The sequence below is a fragment of the Pipistrellus kuhlii genome, unplaced genomic scaffold, assembly GCF_014108245.1.
Source record: "Pipistrellus kuhlii isolate mPipKuh1 unplaced genomic scaffold, mPipKuh1.p scaffold_m20_p_3, whole genome shotgun sequence".
Taxonomy (NCBI): domain Eukaryota; kingdom Metazoa; phylum Chordata; class Mammalia; order Chiroptera; family Vespertilionidae; genus Pipistrellus; species Pipistrellus kuhlii.
This window is the reverse complement of record NW_023425529.1, coordinates 99,181,813-99,200,650: the sequence shown is the minus strand read 5'-3', so window position 1 is coordinate 99,200,650 and position 18,838 is coordinate 99,181,813. Positions and strand designations below refer to the sequence as shown.

At 39.3% G+C, this 18,838-nt stretch overlaps 1 protein-coding gene across 3 annotated transcripts in view; it reads left to right on the top strand.

Annotated features, from left to right (window-relative positions):
* The first annotated feature begins 1,084 nt into the window (after positions 1 to 1,084).
* Positions 1,085 to 18,838, top strand: part of LOC118728723 (regulatory factor X associated protein) — a 27,493-nt gene continuing 9,739 nt past the window's right edge. Inside the window, exons 1-3 of one of the 3 annotated variants that reach the window (XM_036455557.2) lie at positions 1,093 to 1,794; positions 7,745 to 7,852; positions 12,378 to 13,783. In XM_036455557.2, coding sequence (XP_036311450.1) covers positions 1,318 to 1,794; positions 7,745 to 7,852; positions 12,378 to 12,488 — 696 coding nt within the window. In that variant the 5' untranslated portion in view covers positions 1,093 to 1,317 and the 3' untranslated portion in view covers positions 12,489 to 13,783. Of the gene's footprint in view, positions 1,795 to 7,744; positions 7,853 to 12,377; positions 13,784 to 18,838 lie in introns of those variants that run through there. The other 2 variants (XM_045588600.1, XM_036455558.2) reach the window with 2 other exon arrangements.

Below are 18,838 nucleotides of genomic sequence, written 5' to 3'. Positions count from 1 at the left end.
GAGCCATACTCAAGGGGCCAAAGAGCTGCATGTGGCTCTAGAGCCGTGGTTTTCCGACCACTGCTCTAAAATAGCAATGGGAAAAAACATCCTCTGGTGAAGATTAACGAGTATGCATATAAGCTTAACCAATGGACACAGACAACAGGGGGGTAAGGGCATGAGTCGGGGGGGGGGGGGTATTTAAGGGAGTAATGAGGAGATGAAGACACATATGTATACCTTAATCCAGTGTTTTTCAACCTTTTTTGGGCAAAGGCACACTTGTTTCATGAAAAAAATCACGAGGCACACTACCATTAGAAAATGTTAAAAAATTTAACTCTGTGCCTATATTGACTATATATAAAGTAATTCTCTTGAATAGGAATCAAATAAACACAAAGAAAGTATTTTATAATTACTTTATTATGAAATATTAAGTAAACAAAATAGTGAAAAATTATAAAATTCTTGTCTTGTCTGCACCTACGGCACACCAGGCAACAGTGTGCCGCGGAACAGCGGTTGAAAAACGCTGCCTTAATCAATAAGTAAGTTTTTTTTTTGTTTGTTTTTTTGTTTTTGTTTAGTAAACCATTTAGCTCTCAAGAACAACTTGGCCGCAGGTCTGGCCCACTCCCTCTTTACCATTTTCAGATATGTCGTCTCTGCCTTCACCCACTGCTATCTGATGGTGCCACTTAATGAGCCACTTAATGACACTACTACATGCCAGCTTCACACCTCCATTTCCGGCAGCTTGCGCATATCTTTTACAATCAGCATCCTAATGCCACAAGTCATGAGGTCGCTCAGGATCAATCTGAATGTACTTAAAACAAAAGTTCTTTGCAACAGTGTAGGTTTCAGGGGTTTTTTGTTGTTGTTGTCTGTTTTTTAAAGCGCTATCTTGCCTACTGCCCCTAGAATTCTGCACAGGCCACCCAAGGAGCAGGGAGCTTCCACAGGCCGCGGGAAGGCATCTGCGCAGTCAGTTCTGCCCGCAGCGCTCAGCCCCGCCCCTAAGAGGCGCCGTTGCCGTTAGCTCCCCGAAAACACCGTAACCATTGGTCTGCGCGGTCGCGCAGGCGCAGTTCGGCCCGCCGCGGCCCCGCCCCTTTTCCTGCCGCGGGTCTGGAGTCTGGTTTGTGAGGTGACGCTGGCACTCGAGGGCCTGAGAAACTGGGTGGTGGACTCCCGCCGTGTCTCAGCACCACGGAGGTGCAAGGTGTGGCCGAGGGCGCGGGGCCGGCTGCCGCCTGCGGTGCGCTCCGCCCCGGGGCCCTGACTCCAGCCCACGGCCAGGCAAGCGCCTCGCGCCTCACCTTCCTGGTGATGCGTCCCGGCGGCAGGCAGGAGGAAGCTGCGGCCGGGGGCGTCCTGCGGCGGGCTCCTGCCCTGGCGGGCGGTGGCGGGGCGGGCCAGCCTGTTCCTTGTGAAGTGGTGGGGGATGGAGAGGAGGACGCGGGGGAGGACGAGGCCGACCTGCTGGACACTTCGGACCCTCCGGCGGGAGGCGAGAGCGCGGCTAGCGTGGAGGACCTGGAGGACGAAGAGACCCACTCGGGGGGCGAGGGCGGCAGCAGGGGGGCCCAGAGGCGGGCGAGCGGCGGGGGCAGCCAGTGCAAGACCTGCACTTACGAGGGCTGCAGCGAAACCACGAGCCAGGTGGCCAAGCAACGCAAGCCGTGGATGTGCAAGAAACACCGCAACAAGATGTACAAGGATAAGTACAAAAAGAAGAAAAGTGACCAGGCCCTGAATTGCGGTGGAGCCGCCCCGGCTGGCAGTGCGGGGAACGTCAAACTGGAGGTATTAGACTTTAACTAGGGTCTAGTGAGGAGAGGAGGGGAGGGAAGCAAACCCATTCTTGTGCAAACCTCATTTCCTGCCCTGCCCACTGGCCCTTATATGGACCGTGTTGCCTGGTTGGACTTGAGGCTTGAGAGCGAGTGAGTGCTTGCCTTAAAGTTCATACAAACGTGTGCATCCTTGTAATAGATGAATAAATTTTAATGAAAATGATGTTGCACTTAAGAAAAGATGTAATTTCTAAGGTCTGGGATATGAACTGGAAGGACAGATAGTAAATGATTGATCCGGTTCATAACTAAAGGAGCAGGCAAAGAGACAGGAACCCAGATAAAATTGGTACTTTGGAGAAGGTAATCTCTTACTATTTTCACTACCCTGTCTATTGTCAGTATCACAGTTCTTAGCACTCTGCTTCTTGTATCCCTATACTTAATACCCTATTCTCAGTAAACCCATGCTTAGTTCCCTGTTCTCACTACTACTTTTTTTTTTTAGTACCTCTGGAGAAAAATAATTGAATAATAAATTGGGTATATGCCTCAGAAATTTTTAGATTGTTTGAATTGAACTGAGTTGCCAGGTAAAGTCAGTAGGCTGGTATTGGACTGCTGACTGCAAATCTCCATTCTATCATTTCCTGGCCATGTGCCCTTGAACTCTTTTAAGCTTAAGTTTCTTCATCTGTAAAAAAGCTGTTAAAATAGTGCCTAGTTCAAAATGTTACTGTGAATAAGTGAGGTATTCCATATTGAGTGTTCATATGGTGTCCAGCAGATAGTAAAAGTCAATAAGCCTTAGCTATTACTGGTGTCACTAGAGGCCCGATGCCCGAAATTCACACAAGAGTAGGCCTTCCTTTCCTGGCTTCCCGGCTTCCCTGGCAGCCCTGGCTTCCTCTGGAAGGACAGACATAGGATCTAATTAGCATATTATGCTTTTATTATTATAGATTATTAGTGGTATTCTTTGAGGTTATTGAAGATAAGCAGATACTTCATCCTGTGTGTTTTCCTTCTTTTAATACTTCTTCAGTGCAGAGAAAACTTGAATTTTGTTAAAAGCGATTCAGAAAATAATTTTTAAAACTGAGAGCTGTCCTAGAATGTATTTTAAAAGTGTTTAAATTAGTTAGTTCTTGGCTGGACTTGAACAACTGCCTCATTGCTCAAATTTCAGATTTTGTAATTGTTTACAAATGTAATGTTCTAAATATTTCTAATATCTGAAGTCACAAACATGTACTTAATTTACACTAATTAGGGTCTTCTGACTTCTCATTCCCTTTCATTCCATTGAGTTTTAATCTGTTTATGGTAAAAGGACTTCTTTTAGAATTTGATGACACCCAATGAACCCTTTTCCCAGAAAAATGCACATATGTAGGTATTTAATTTTTCATACACATTCATGGAGTTCAGGATGCCTGTGGATCTTAGGTTTAAAACCTGCCCCATCCGTTCTGGATGGCGACGTAGCGGTCCAGCGAGATGGCACAGAGGTGCATGATGGAGGCTGTGGAGAAGAGCACATCCAGGTAAATCCAGATTGCACAGAGCTTGCTAGGCAGAGGCCACTGGTAACCTAGGATGCAGAAGCTTAGTGTCAGTAAGCGGCCTTATGCTGCCTCTGGCGTGAGGATTCTCTCCCACTGCAACAGTCTCCGTCCTGGGGAAAGGCACAAGAGGCAGCAAAGGGCAACATGAGAGATTTTCAGTATTTCAAAAAAGCCTAATAAGAACTGTGGTCCACTACAATATGATTTCTCTTTAGCATTTCTTTCACTCTGTTCTGCCTAACAAAATATATATTTTTGCTTTGTTTTGTTCTTAAATTACTTAGGTCATAAGTTATGACGTATTTTGGACTCCTGTATGAAGCACCTCACAGTATACTGTCCTTACTTACTCACACGTCTTTCACACGTTTTCTGTTTCCTGTGCTTAGGCCCATCCCTTTGTCATTATTATAATTGCTCAGTCTTACCCCGTGATGGCATTTAGAAGTCTCTCCATAAATGCTATTGGCGTGAAGGAATAAATGACTAAAAATCCAAAAAACCCCACAAAAAACAAAAAAAACCCTGCCCCATCCATATCCTTGTAAAATGCAATATTTTACCACATCTCAGATTACAAGCAATTATGGAAATAAACATCACACTTATTACAGAGTGAAAGTCAGTAAAGGTGGTTGTTTATCTTTTTGTATATTCCAAATGTACCCATTCACTTCATAGTTCACTTCAGAGAGAGAAGATAATGTACTTACTTGCATTTTTCAAGAAAGATGTTATTTACCTGGAACTATTGTCTTTTTTCTTTCTTTTTATTAAGGTATATTATGTGTACATATCTTACCATTGCCCCCCTCCCATACATGCCTTCCCTTCCCAGAGTTTTTCGTCCATTGGTTTTGCTTATATGCATGCATACAAGTCCTTCGGTTGATCTCATCTTCCCCAGATCTCCCTACCCTCCCCGCTGTAATTTGACAGTCTGTCTGTTGCTTTACTATCTCTGTATCTATCTTTTTGTTCATCAGTTTATAATGTTCTTTATTATCCATAAATGAATGAGATCATGTGGTGTATTTCTTTAATTGACTGGCTTATTTCACTCAGCATGATGTTCTCCAATTCCATCCAGGTTGCTGCAAATGATAAGAATTCCTTCTTTTTTATGGCAGCATATTATTCCATTGTGTAGATGTACCGTAGTTTTTTGATCCCTATTGTCTTTTTTAAAATGGGCCAGCATTTCCATCTATAGCTTGAGGAAAATGTATAAAAGGTAAATTGATACTGAATTACAGTCTCTCACCTCCTCCTCCCCCCCCCCAAAAAAAAAAATACAACTTTAATAACGTTCCTTTTCAAAAATAATTTAGGTGATTTTTTTAAAAAAAATATATTGATTCTTTACAGGGAGGAAGGGAGAGAGATAGAGAGCTAGAAACGTCGATGAGAGAGAAACATCGACCAGCTGCCTCCTGCACACCCCCCACCAGGGATGTGCCTGCAACCAATGTACATGCCCTTGACCGGAATCGAACCCGGGACCTTTCAGTGCGCAGACCGATGCTCTACCACTGAGCCAAACCGGTTTCGGCAATTTAGTTGATTTTTGACGCTGGCCATTCAGCAGGTGTGGAGGTGATGTCTCATTGCCATTTTAATTTGCATCTCTCTAATAATTAGTGACTTTGAGCATTTTTTCATTTTCTTGGCCATCCGTACTAGTGTGTTCACTTTAGAAAAGTGTCTGTTTAGGTTCTTTGCCCATTTTTTTGTGTGAAAAAATTTATGAAAGATAAATGTGGAGATAGGGTTTGAAGCCAATTTTTATATGATATTGAATGCCTGGTTCTAGGTTTTGGATTTGGAGTCTTTAAATGAAAGTTTCAGTTTAGGGAGTTACTGGGGTTCCTACTTTATTGGGGTGGGGTTAAAGTCAAAAGGTGATAGCTGTATAGACTCTTTAGGGAGATCATTATAGTAGGGACTCATAGATGATGATGTGGGTCTTCTGCTATAGTTTGAGCAGCAAGATTAGAAATTAATGTATTTAAATCAGTGTTTCTTACACAAATCAAGGTTAAATAAGGAGCACATTTTTATATATGTAAAAGTTGAACCTAAGTAAAAACCATCTAAATGTTAGAGCTTTTCAAAACCAAATGGGTTGCCTCAAAAGTTGGTTAAACTTCTTAGGACAAAAAGCATTCAAAATCTTTGAAAAGGGAATTCCAATATTTATAAAAGTTTGGACTAGACAATGCAAGGTTATTTCCACTATAACTTTCTATGATTTTGTGATATTAGCATTCTGAATTTACATAGTACTTTGTCAGGGGTTATCCAGAATGCAAGATACTCTGCCATCAAGTTAATTTCAGCATTCTATTCTCGCATACATAAAAATGAAATAGTCCCACAGAGTGGTGATTATGAGAGATAAAAAGGATTTGGGGGAGGTGGAGGAGAAAAAAGGGGGTTAAATATATGGTGACAGAAGGAGACTAGACTTTAAGTGGCGAGCATACAATCAAGTATACAAATGTCGTATTATAAAGTTGTACAAGTGAAATTTATATAATACTAGAGGCCCTGCGCACCGGAGCGGAGGGGGATCCCTCAGGGGATGTCCGCCTGCTGGCAGGGAGCGGCCTAAGCTGGCAGTTGGACATCCCTCAAGGGGTCCTTAGCCCTGCGGCGGAGGCAGGAGAGGCCACCTCCACTGCCACTGCTCTAGCCAGCCATCGGCCTGACTTCTGGCCGAGTGGCTCTCCCCCCATGGGAGTGTACTGACCACCAGGGAGCAGCTCCTGTGTTCAGCATATGCCCCCTGGTGATCAGTGAACATCATAGCAACTGGTTATAACGCTGTTAGGTCGATTTGCATATTAAGGTTTTATTATGTTAGATGATTAATCTTTTCCCAATAAGTTTAATTTTAAAAATTAGCCCCATAAATAAAGTTAACCCTTTAAGGAAAGAGGAAGGGAGAAATTACTTTAGCTTTCCCTGGGTATTAGAATACTCTTTTTTAGTTGTTACTTTTATTTTATTATTTTATTTTATTTTATTTTATTATTTTATTTATTTTATTTTATTTTACTTTATTTTATACTTGAAGCCTAAATTGTTTAGGTATTGGACATTTAAAAAAAAAATCCAAAATGTGTTTATTGGGGTGGTAACCCACTCATCTTGATTTGAGGTGCTTTTAGTGCTGTTTCCTTCTGAAGGAACATCCTTCTATAAGCCTTGCTTTTCTTATAATGAAAAAAATAAAGGGATATTCTAATAGACAATTCAGAAGCAATAGAGTGAAGCCCAAGAGAAAAAAACAGTTTTGATAATAACCTAAATGAAGAATAAAGAGATGGGTCAACTCACAGTAGGCATGACTATAAAATAAGACAAATACAGTTTTATATTTTTTTAGTCAGAATTTTTGGATGTGGTCCATACTATATCATGTATTGAGAATGTTGGAGTCAACTAGAACAATACACCGTATTTTGTTATGCCAGGAAAATTTAAGATTCAATCAGATAACTATGGGGGTACATATTTGGTAGGAAGTGCTACTGATTTTGTTTGGGTAATGATGTCATAATGTCCTTTTAAGACTCACTTATTTTGTTTATGCTAGTGTTTTCCAGTCTTTTTCAAAACAAGTTTGTCATTTTTCTCCTTAAAACTTGTAAATTTTGAAAGCTTTGTCTTGTCAGTTGTTGCCTTAAGCAATTTTACTGCCTCTCCCCTCTTCCCCCCTTTTTTTGTTATTTGGACAAAAAAGTGCCAGTTAGAACATCTTAATATGTAAATTGCCTTTGAGTTCATATATTCAATCCAAAGGCAGGCAGACTTTGTTTTGGCCTGGATAGCTTTTATGGAGAGAATGTTCAATTTTTACTAGGCATTTTTTATAAGATTGACAGTAGCTCACAAGTAACTCTTTGTACCCCTCCCCACCACTACTTCTGCCCCACTATTAATTTTAAGACCCTTAAAGATACTGAAGACTCCAGGTTTGAAATCCTAGAGCCGTGGTTGGCAAACTGCAGTTCGAGAGCCACATGCAACTCTTTGGCCCCTTGAATGTGGCTCTTCCACAAAATACCATGGCCTGGGCGAAGTCTATTTTGAAGAAATGGCGTTAGAAGAAGTTTAAGTTTAAAAAATTTGGCTCTCAAAAGAAATTTCAATTGTTATACTGTTGATATTTGGCTCTGTTGACTAATGAGTTTGCCGACCCCTGTCCTAGAGAGAGAGAGATGGAGTGAGGAGTATTACATCAACTTAATTGTCAACATGTTGCCTATTTCTTGTCCAGGGACTGGACAAAAAGGAAGACCTATTTACGTCATCATAGAAATGGCTGTAATAATGAATTACTTTCTTAAATGTTAATCCTATTTGCACTTTTATAATTTATTCCAGGAAACTACAGATAGCATTCTCTCAATTGTTAAACAAAGAACAGGAGCTTTGGGGGATCGTCCTGCAAGACCTACACTTTTAGAGCAAGTGTTAAATCAAAAAAGACTGGTAAGTATCTGTTTTTTAAGTATTTACAAGCCTGTTAACAAAAGTTGTTTGTTATAAATGGAAAGTTTAGATTTTAAAAATTGTTAGACAAATCAGAATTGTGCCTCTACATGAATGCTCATAATTTTCTCACAAGAGTATATGAGCAGGAATTTTTTAAGTTTTTATATTGTTGTTTTTGTTTGTTTGTTTGTTTGTTTTAGAGAGAGACAGACAAAGGAAGGGAACTGGGAGGGAGAGAGAAACATCAAAATATCGATTGGCCGACTCCTGCACACCCTCTACTGGGAATGGAGCCTGAAATCCAGGCATGTGCCCTGACTGGGAATGGAACCCATGACATCTTAGTGCATGGCTGAGCAGGAATACTTTTAATCCTATATCTTCAGGATATCTGAGCAAGTTGGGATTTTAAAATAAACTTCTTATACTGAATTCTGGAGTTTGTGGAATAATGCTCTAATGATGTTGAAATATAATATACTAATATTTAATAAGGACCTCTATTATAAATTTGATAGAAGATATCAGAACTTAGGAGAGATTACTCAAATACTGGAATAATTGGATAATATATATTTTTTAATATATTTTATTGATTTTGTACAGAGAGGAAGGGAGAGAGATAGAGAGTTAGAAACATCGATGAGAGAGTGTCATCCATCAGCTGCCTCTTGCACACCCCCTACTGGGGATATGCCTGCAACCAAGGTACATGCCCTTGACCAGAATCGAACTCGGGACCTTTCAGTTCCCAATCCGACGCACTATCCATTGAGCCAAACCGGTTTCGGCTGGATAATATCTTGAGGACAAAAAGAAAGGACACTATAAATGGAAATAAATTCCTGATAAAGATTTTTTTTTAATTAAAAAAATAGAATTAGGACTTTATCTCAAAAATCTGGAATGGAAACTCTGGCCCTTGTGGGTGTTGTCCTGTGCACAGAAAAATTGCCAGCTTGATTTCCTGTTAAAACACATGCCTGGGTTGTGGGCTCAATCCCCAGTATTTGGCATGCAGGAGGCAGCCTACCTATGTTCAGTTTTCACATAGAAGTTTCTCTCTCCTTTTCCCTTCCTCTCTTAAAAAAGACTCGTACTAATTTGTTTTTAAATAGTTATAAAAATTAATAAAAATGTTTTTTTAAAAATTTGGAATGGGAATTTTTTAGTTTAAAAGAAGTAGGCAGAATTTCAGAGAAGATTATAAATTTGACTACGTAAAAAATGCTAAAGTAAAAAATGGTGATAAAAATAACAATGCATTGCCGAAACCGGTTTGGCTCAGTGGATAGAGCGTCGGTCTGTGGGCTGAAAGGTTCCAGGTTCGATTCTGGTCAAGGGCATGTACATTGGTTGTGGACACATCCCCAGTGGGGAGTGTGCAAGAGGCAGCTGGTCGATGTTTTTCTCTCATCGACGTTTCTAGCTCTCTATCCCTCTCCCTTCCTCTCTTTGGAAAATCAATAAAATATATTAAAAAAAAAAAATAATGCATTAAAGTAAAAAATGGTAAAAAAATAAAAATGCATACTTAAATAACAGGAAAAATAATTTTAGCAAATATTAAAAAACTATGGTTAGCATTTTGTTATATAAAATATGAGTTATTGAGGAAAAAATTTGGCTTCGCTATATTGTAAAAGATATAACAAGAAGGAAACAGCAGAATTTCTACCATTAAATTATATACAAAGGTATATAGTAATGCAATATTGTGATAATATAATAAACAATAGCCATAAATGGAAACAATTTAAATAACACAGTGATATTGAGGGTTCCATGAAATAGGCACTCTAATTTTGTTTGGTTGGTGGCATCATATATTGGCTCAATGCTTCTAGAAAGCAGTTGAACACTTTCAAGCATCCCCTTTGACTCAGAAATCATATTTACTGTAAAGATGTTCGCAAAAAATAAACCCGAAATATGAATAATGTTAAGCATAAAGATATTTTCAGAAATATATTTATCATAAATAGTAAAATAGTAGTATAAACAATCTAAATGCTCAACAGTTTCATAAAAATTAAGAAGACTGTTATATATTTATTTAATAAAATGTTGGATAGTTTATACAACTAAATTTTAGATAAAACTAATAAATAGAAAATGTATTGTGCTATATGCTATTTTAAATTAGTGTTTAATGATAGTATTTCTATTTCATCTTTTCAGTTTATCTTTTTCAATTTACTGGAGCCAGAGTTTTCTTTTTCATCAATTTTATATCTATTTTATTATAGAAAAAACACACATTAACCATAGTCTTTTATATTTGTTATATGATTACAACTGTATTTTAAAATAAAACATGTTCTAAAAGTATTGGCTATTTTAAAGCAGTTGTATTCTTTTCAGAAATTTTGGTAATGTACTTATCAATGCACACATAACCTATATTTAAACACACCCCCCCCCCCCCAAATAAACACACAATTTTTTTATTTCTTCAGAAAAATTTAGTAAAAGTTTGTGGAGAAATTTGAGTTCTAATACCAATCTTAAATGTATTTTCAAAGTGTCATTTAATTGCCATTTTCACATGTGGCCTCTTTTCATTTTCTTTGCTCTAATCTTGGGTCAGTGCTTTTGGCTATTTACTCTTAGGTTTTTTAGAGAGTATATATGCTGGCATCTATAATAATAAAAGTAATATGCAAATCAACCCAACGGCTGCCCAGATGACAAACAACCTTCCAGGTGACCTTCCAGACAAAGCCGGGGCTATGAGAGCCTACTCTTGCATGAATTTCATGCATCAGGCCTCTATATTATATAAAACATTTCCTTTGTGTACGAAGTCACAAATAAGATCAGGTTTTGTTTTTAGATTTTAGTATTTTGATGTATGATATCAAATTTTATTACTTTACTAGAGGCTTGGTGCATGAAATTCATTCATGGGTGTGTGTGCCCCTCATCCCAGCCTGCACCCTCTACAATCTGGGACTCCTTGGGTGATGCCCAGGCCTAAACAGACAGTTAGACACCCCTCTCACAATCCAGGACTGCTGGCTCCCAACCCTCGCCTACCTGATTGCCCCTAACTGCTTCTGCCTGCCAGCCTGATCACTCCCTAATCACTCCCATGCCAGCCTGATTGATTCCTAAATCCTCCCCTGCAAGCCTGTTTGCCCCAACTTCCCTTATCTGCCGGCCTGGTCACCCCTAACTGCCCTCTCCTGAAGGCCTGGGTCTCCACATGGGGCAGCCATCTTGTATGTTGGAGTGACAGTCAATTTGCATATTAGATAGGTTAGAGGCCTGGTGCACAGGTGGGGGCCAGCTGGTTTGTTCTGAAGGGTGTCTCGGATCAGGGTTCCCTTGGGGTGTGGGGTGGCCTGGGTGAGGGGCCTGTGGTGGTTTGCAAGCTGTCCATTTCCTGCCCTGGTGACCTAAGCAGAGGCCGTGGTATCTGGGATTTATTTATCTTCTATAACTGAAACTTTGTAGCCTTGAGCGGAGCCAAGCCTTCTGCTTGCTTCACTGCTGCAGACATTTTTGTTGGGATTTACTTATCTTCTGTAATTGAAACTTTGTAGCCTTGAGCAGAGACAAGGCAGGCCACAGCTGTGGGAAGCTTGGCTTCCTGCATTGCCGGGGGAAACTCAGGCCTCCTGCTCACTCCAGTTCCGTGGCTGCTGCCATTTTTGTTGGGATTTATTTATCTTCTATAATTGAAACTTCGTAGCATTGATTGGAGGCCTGGGCTGGCCAGGGTGTGTGTGGAAAGTTTGGTTTCCTCCATTGCCAGGGAAACCCAAAACTCCTGCTTGCTCCCTGGCTGCAGCCTTCTTGGTTGGGTTAATTTGTATACTTGCTCCTGATTGGCTGGTGGGTGTGGCTTGTGGGCATACTGGGTGATGGTTAATTTGCATATTACTCTTTTATTGGATAGGATACATTCATTTTGGGAAGAAAGTCACATATGAGGTCCTTTATGCATTGGGACTTACTGTCTGGGAAAAGAATGCAGGGATATTTTCTCTAAAGGTTGCTGCAGTAGCTTCCTGTTGCTAATGTCTGACTTTTACTGGGTGTTCTAGTAAAAGTCAGACATTATTAGATCTTCCAGTATCTAATAAATACATTATGAATTGTTCTGATAATTTCACCTTCCCTTATATTAATGGGACATACCAAGCTGCTGGCTGGTCAGTTTCCAATTCTGTATGAATAATTACTAACAAATAGAAAGAGGAGAGAAATGTTAGGACTAAAGGGCATTTGTAAGCTTCCCACCACAGAACAAAGGCCAGGGGGGGAAAACTTGCGGAATACCAAGAAGCAAACCATAATAAAGAACTGAACAGTCAATTTGCATAGTACTCTTTTATTAGATAGGAGAGTTTAAATGCAGTGTATAAGATGCAGACACTAACTTAGGTATGTTTTGTTTTCTAAGTGTATTGTATCTTGTGTAAGGACATAGCAATAATATCATATCATGCTTACAATCTAATCCCATAAAAATAATGCTATTAATAAACATGATTTTTCTTTTTTTCTTTTTAAGTCATTATTAAGAAGCCCAGAAGTGGTGCAGTTTTTACAGAAACAACAACAGCTATTAAATCAGCAAGTTTTGGAGCAAAGACAGCAGCAGTTTTCAGGACCATCAGTGTGAGGGAATTTATTAAGAAACTCTACATGTTTTTTTAGCTTATTGTAGTAGACAAAAATATTTTTATACTAAGATAGGTAGAGTAAGATAAGCCAGTAGAACATAAGCAGTTATTTTCCTGTAAATATATGTGTGCATTTTGGGGATAAATAGAGATTGCACTTTATGTAACTAATCCTTTCAGATCATCATAAGTTTAAAGAAATTAGCTTATCTTTTTAAAGTAACATTTAATTATAATGTGTTTTTAATAAAATGTTCTTCTGTCATTGTTACTGAAGATTCTGAAGCAGTTAGTTTCTGTGAAAATTATGAAATTACTTTACATTAATCTTGGGTCTAACTCAGTGGTTCTCATCCAAGGAGCAGTTGGAAATGTGGCATGTTTCACAGTGATTGTGAAACTTGCTGGCTTTTAGTGAATGAATCAGGAATGCTACATGTTCTGCAGTATTTGGAATGGCCCCAAACAACTAAGAATTTCTTATTCACAATGCTAGTCATATTCCTCTTAAGAAACACTGATAGCTACCCGTGATGAAAAAATGTGTTAGGAGACTTTTTGCAATTAAGACGAGCTGTCAAAGAGGTAAGTATACTTTATATCTCTAGGGAAAGTTAAATTGTAAATATCTGTGAAATTAGAGTATGTGTCTGTTTTTAGGAATGTGCTAGTGAAATCTGACGAGGATTAATAGTACACTGGAATGAATGCACCTCCACAAGTTTGCTTCTCTTCTTCATGTTGTTAGTGTTGATCTTTTTTAAAGAGACACTGTGTGTGTTGACTTTGTGAACAGTATAGATGTAAGTTCATCCCACCAGTGCCAGGACAAATTATTTTTTTAATACTCATGTATTTTTTAGTAACAGATCCTGAAAAAAAGAGTAACATTCCAGCATTTTGTCAATGTTTTTAAAAATTGAGCTATACTTAAGACTGTGTTATTCCTAAATAATCTTCGAAGAATGATGCTAATATACATAGTTACTTTTTTCTTATATTTTTTTTCCCTAGGAAAACTTTTAAAAGGCAAACCTATCAATAAGAGTAACAAATTACAGTATGTCCAGTGTTAGAACAATAAATGTAGGTGTCTCAAGTTTAACTGCAAAACTGTGTCAGTTTCTTGGTTTTTAAACTCTGAAATATATAATTTAAACTGAGTCATAGCTGTACTAGACACTTAAGGAGAGAAAGAATGTTTTTGTTCATTTTTATATTCTTTAGACTTGCATATCTGTGCAAAAACACTTTTACCAAAATTATTCATTAAAGTTCACTTGTTGACCTTTGAGTTGTCTGATTCACTTACTCTATTATGTAGTTGCTTCAGACTGGATACAGAAGAATTAATTTGCATTTGTAATTAACTTGTTCTCTAGCTTATGGTATTGGGAGCTTTATTGAATCCCTATAGTGTAAGTTAACTTTTATGTGGGGAAAAATAATCAACTGTGCTTTTATAAATAGAACTAGAGGCCCAGTGCATGAAATTCGTGCATGGGGGCTGTGTCCCTCAGTTCAACCTGCACCATTTCCAATCTGGGACCCCTTGAGGGATGTCCAACTGCTCGTTTAGGCCTGATCCTAGGAACAGGCCTAAACGGGCAGTTGGACATCCCTGTCACAATCAAGGACGGCTAGATCCTAACTGCTAACCTACCTGCCTTCCTGATTGCCCCTAACTGCTTCTGCCTGCCAGCCTGATCACCAGTCCCCCACAACTTCCCTCCTCTGCTGGCCTGGTCACCCTTAACAATCCTCCACCTCCCTGCAGGCTTGATCGCCCCCCAACTGCCCTCCCCTGCTGGCCATCTTGTGGTAGCCGTCTTGTGTCCACATGGGGGCAGTCATCTTGTGTGTTGGAGTGATAGTCAATTTACATATTTCTCTTTTATTAGATAGGATAGGAAGAATAGGAAAGGATGGAACTAAGCTAGTGAGAGCTGAATTAAAACAAAAGGGTTTTCATGTAATACCTAGGAGTGAGAAGCAGAATTAGGTAGATAGGGTACAGGGTCGAAGAAGGAGGAATCTTGGAGCTAGCTGAAACCACAAAATGTTTTGGAGAATAGCAGGATAGCAGAAAAATAGGATGTTTTGAGACAAGGATTGCAAAACAGCCAGGAACCAATCAAACTGGCACAGAATGGGCAAAGAATGGGCCGTTAGCAGATACAGGGGTAAGAACAGAATGTTTTGGTGGCAACCTACTTGGATTCTCACCCTGAACAAGGAGTCTTTGTTTGCTTGCAATAAACTCCTGCCTTGTTTGAACTCCTCTCCTCCATGGCTTCATTCCGTGAAACATGACCCTGAGAAGAATTCCTGCTTTCCGGTTCCGGTATCAATATCACATGATCTCATTTACACATAAAATCTAATGAACAGAATAAACTGACAGGTATATTAATAGGTCTAGAGACATGGATTCATGTAGCACACTGGTAGATCTCAGAGGGAAGGGGGTAGGAAGAGATTAAAGAATTATATGCATAGCCGAAACCAGTTTGGCTCAATGGATAGAGCGTCGGCTTGGGGACTGAAAGGTCCCGGGTTCGATTCCGGTCAAGGGCATGTACCTTAGTTGCGGGTATATCCCCAGTAGGGGGTGGTGTGCAAGAGGCAGCTGATCGATGACTCATCGATGTTTCTAACTATCCCTCTCTCTTCCTCTCTATACAAAACCAATAAAATATATTTAAAAAAAAAAAGAATTATATGCATATATGCATGGTCTATGAACACAGCAATGCAATGAGAACCTGAGTTGGGGTGAGCAGGGTTGGGTGGAGGAGGGGAGTTGGGGGACATCTGTAATACTGTTCACAATAAAATTAAATTTAAAAATTTATATAGATTTCCATCTTAAGGGATTGAACTTTTATAGGTCAATGAAACAATTAGGTTTTTATTTATTTGGGTTAGATTTATTGTATTATGCCCTCAATTTTTTAACCCTCTATGTTTTCATGACTTTTGCAATGTAATTTTTCCCACCAGGTGGTTGAGTTTCTTTTCCTACCTCTTAAATCTGGAGGACTGAACTTGTGGCTTGTTTTGGTTAATAGAATGAAGAGGAAATAATATGTTGCCAGTTTGAGTAGACTTTTTTCCAAAGGTTTTGAAAACTTCTGCTTGTTCTTTTGGAACCCTACCCAACTACCATGGTAACAAGCCTAGCTTCGCCTAGCCTGCTGGATAATGAGACACATGGCCCAGTCATCTGTTGTACCAGCCAGTAGTTGGTAGACAGCCAGATAAGCAGTGAAGCTATGCTAGATGAGCTATCCCCAGCCAGCCTGCCAACCGACTGCAGCTACATTGGATACCAATTGAAATCAGCCAGGCTTACCCCAGATGGGCAGAACCACCCAGCTGACCTATAGACTTGTGAGCAATAATAAATGCTGACGATTATAAGCCACAGAGTTTTGGAGTGGTTTGTTATGCAGCATTCTGAGAATAGATAACTGGTACAAAATTTAGTGGCTTAAAACACTTTATTCTCACAGTTCTGAAAGTTGGTATATTATTGGTTCTGTAAATGCTTTCAGGTTTGATGTGGTAGACTGCACTTTCCAAAGATTGCCACAACAAAATCTCCTACCCCACATGCTCCTATGCAACGTGGTCCATTTAGAACTGGATTTTAGCTCAGCTGGCATGGCTCAGTGGTTGAACATCTACCTATGAAACAGGTGGTTGTGGGTTGATTCATCAGGGCACATGCTCAGGTGTTGGAGATCGGGTATAAGCTGACAGAGTCCTTACCCCCGAAGGGACTGGTAAGATTCAGTCCCCTACCCACACAGTGTTCCCTGACCTGTTTGGATGGTGATTTCCAATTGTCAGCAGAATGAGAGCAACCATTCATGGCTTACCAGAAGTCTCAGTAACTATTACTGAGATTTACTGTACCAAGAATTTGTCCTTCTGCTCTATCTCCCTTAGAGATTAAGAGGAACAAATAATACTTTTCTCTTGACCGACTTCCTATTCAAGTGTTTGTGTATAAAAGGCATTACAGAGTTAATAAAGCTGTGGCAGTCTGTCAATGGCTTGCAGCCGTCCCAATCCCACTTTCCTGTCTTTTTATCTTTTTATTTTTAATTCCCATCTCTCTATCTTATCCCAGTTCACCTGTCAGGCTGGCCCTGACTCCCAGGTTGTGGGCTCGGTTCCCTGTGTGGGGCATGCAGGAGGCAGCCAATCAATATTTCTCATAATGTTTCTCTTTCCCTCTCCCTTCTTCTCTGAAATAAAAATATTTTTTAGAAAAACAACAACTGCATTTAATTTTTTAACACCTTGAATCTGGGCAGGCCTTGTAACTGCTTTGACAGAATATGACTGAAGTAATGTTATTGCTAATTCATTTGAGGCTAGAAGAAAGGAGATAATAAGTATAAATGCAGTATATTTATAGTGATAAATGAATTCACTTATTCCATTTTTCAGCAAAGTAATCAGCTAATATGGAGTGAGGGAGTTGATAATAAAAGGCTTTAGGAAAAAGAAAACAATTAGATATGGAAGTCAATGAGAGAGACTAAATATATAGTTTATCTGTTCATAGTAATAGAATTTTTGGTTGGGAACCAACAATACTGCTGATTCTCACGTAAGATCTTGCCAAAGAATTCAGAGACAAGTGATTTTTGGATGATTTCATTTATATATAGTGCAAAAGCAGGTGAAACTATTGTTAGAACACAGCAGTGGTCATCCTTGAAAGGGTATAAAGGGATGGTTCTGATAATACCATACTCCTTTGTGTGTGTGTGTGTGTGTGTCCTGCATGATGATTATACATGTGTGTTCTGTCAATGAAAGTGTGGCAAGCTATACATTTATGATTTTTGCACTTTTCAGTATATTTTCAATTAAAAAATGTTAAGACTCATCAGCCCTTGCAAAAGAATGGGGCCATATAAGTTATGGCCAATGGGAAAAGAGTTATGGCCAATGGGAGAAGAGAGCCCACTTTCCTTCTTCATTCTGCTGCTTGGAATATGGAAAAACAGCAGGTCACTTGTAGGACAAAGGAGGGCAATTCATTGGGGAAGGTGGAACAAGATAGAAAGATCTTGTCCTTGGTTGGCCTTGAGGAACAACCACCATACTAGCCTGGGATGCCGTGTTTTTGGGTTACTAAGTAAAAGAGAGATAGAATATCTTGTGTCTGCCACAGTTAACTTTGATATATATTACATTCAGCCAAACTTATATAATTCTAAATAATACTGTAGGTAAAAGGATTGATGAGTGGCATCAAAGATTTGGCCTCCTAGAAACCAGTAATCTATAGTGGCAATCTGCAGTTATGTTACACTATTTCACAGGGCTCAACCAGCCATAGTAGCAGGAAAGATAGATTGCAAGCTTATCTCGAATTCATTTAATGGCAGAAGATGAATATAGGATTCTTTAAGACAGTACTTTTGGTAGTGGATGTTGTTCTGTCTTAGCATAAAAGATATGAGGCCAACATGGAATGCAGTTTTCTATGACAGTATAGAGCAAGTGTGGGAAGAATGAAAAAGCATGAGATGTTTAACTTAGGAAACAAACTACTAATTACAATGAGTTAGTGAATGACTGCCCCAATTTTGATTATACTCCATAATATGTCTATCAACAAATTAAAAGTTTTGAAATTCTCAGTTATAGAAGCATTTCCAGGCTTTCACTTGAAGAGCATGATGTGGAGAGAGTGAATGAATAAGCCTGTAGGATTTAGTGACTGAAAAGTCACCCACAAAGGGCTCAGGTCAGGGAAAGCCAGAGTGAATTTGCTTCAAGTTCACCAACCAGCAGTTTTAGACTATTGCAGGAACTTGCTAAAAAGTGATAATGAAAAGGAAAGTACAAAAGATGTTATGCTATACGAGTAGTTCATCTACACTAACAATGGAGAAAAAGGAGACAACCGACTATTTGGTCCTCAAATGAAGTATCTGACAAAAACATTTTGGCCAAAAATTATAAGTGAACTATAGATTAAGATTTACTTAAGACTAGGCAGATATTGTCAAACCCCAGTTCTTGAATGTCTCCCATCTAAAATAATTTCTCAACCAAGTTTATGCAACAATGTCTCGGTTGTTGAAAAAAACTGATTCTCCAGTTGAACCCTTTCGTGTTGATACCTGTATGATCAGTCACATGTCTCTCAGGTGACGAAGGATAGAATGCATGAGTATGAATCGGTTTACCACTACACCTTGTGTTGTTAACATCTGAGGGAACTGTGCTGTGAATATTTTTATGTTTTTTTGCTTTTGTTACCACTTATTAAATATGTACAGTAAGTCACCATGTGTCCTAAGAGGGTTAGTGATAGCAG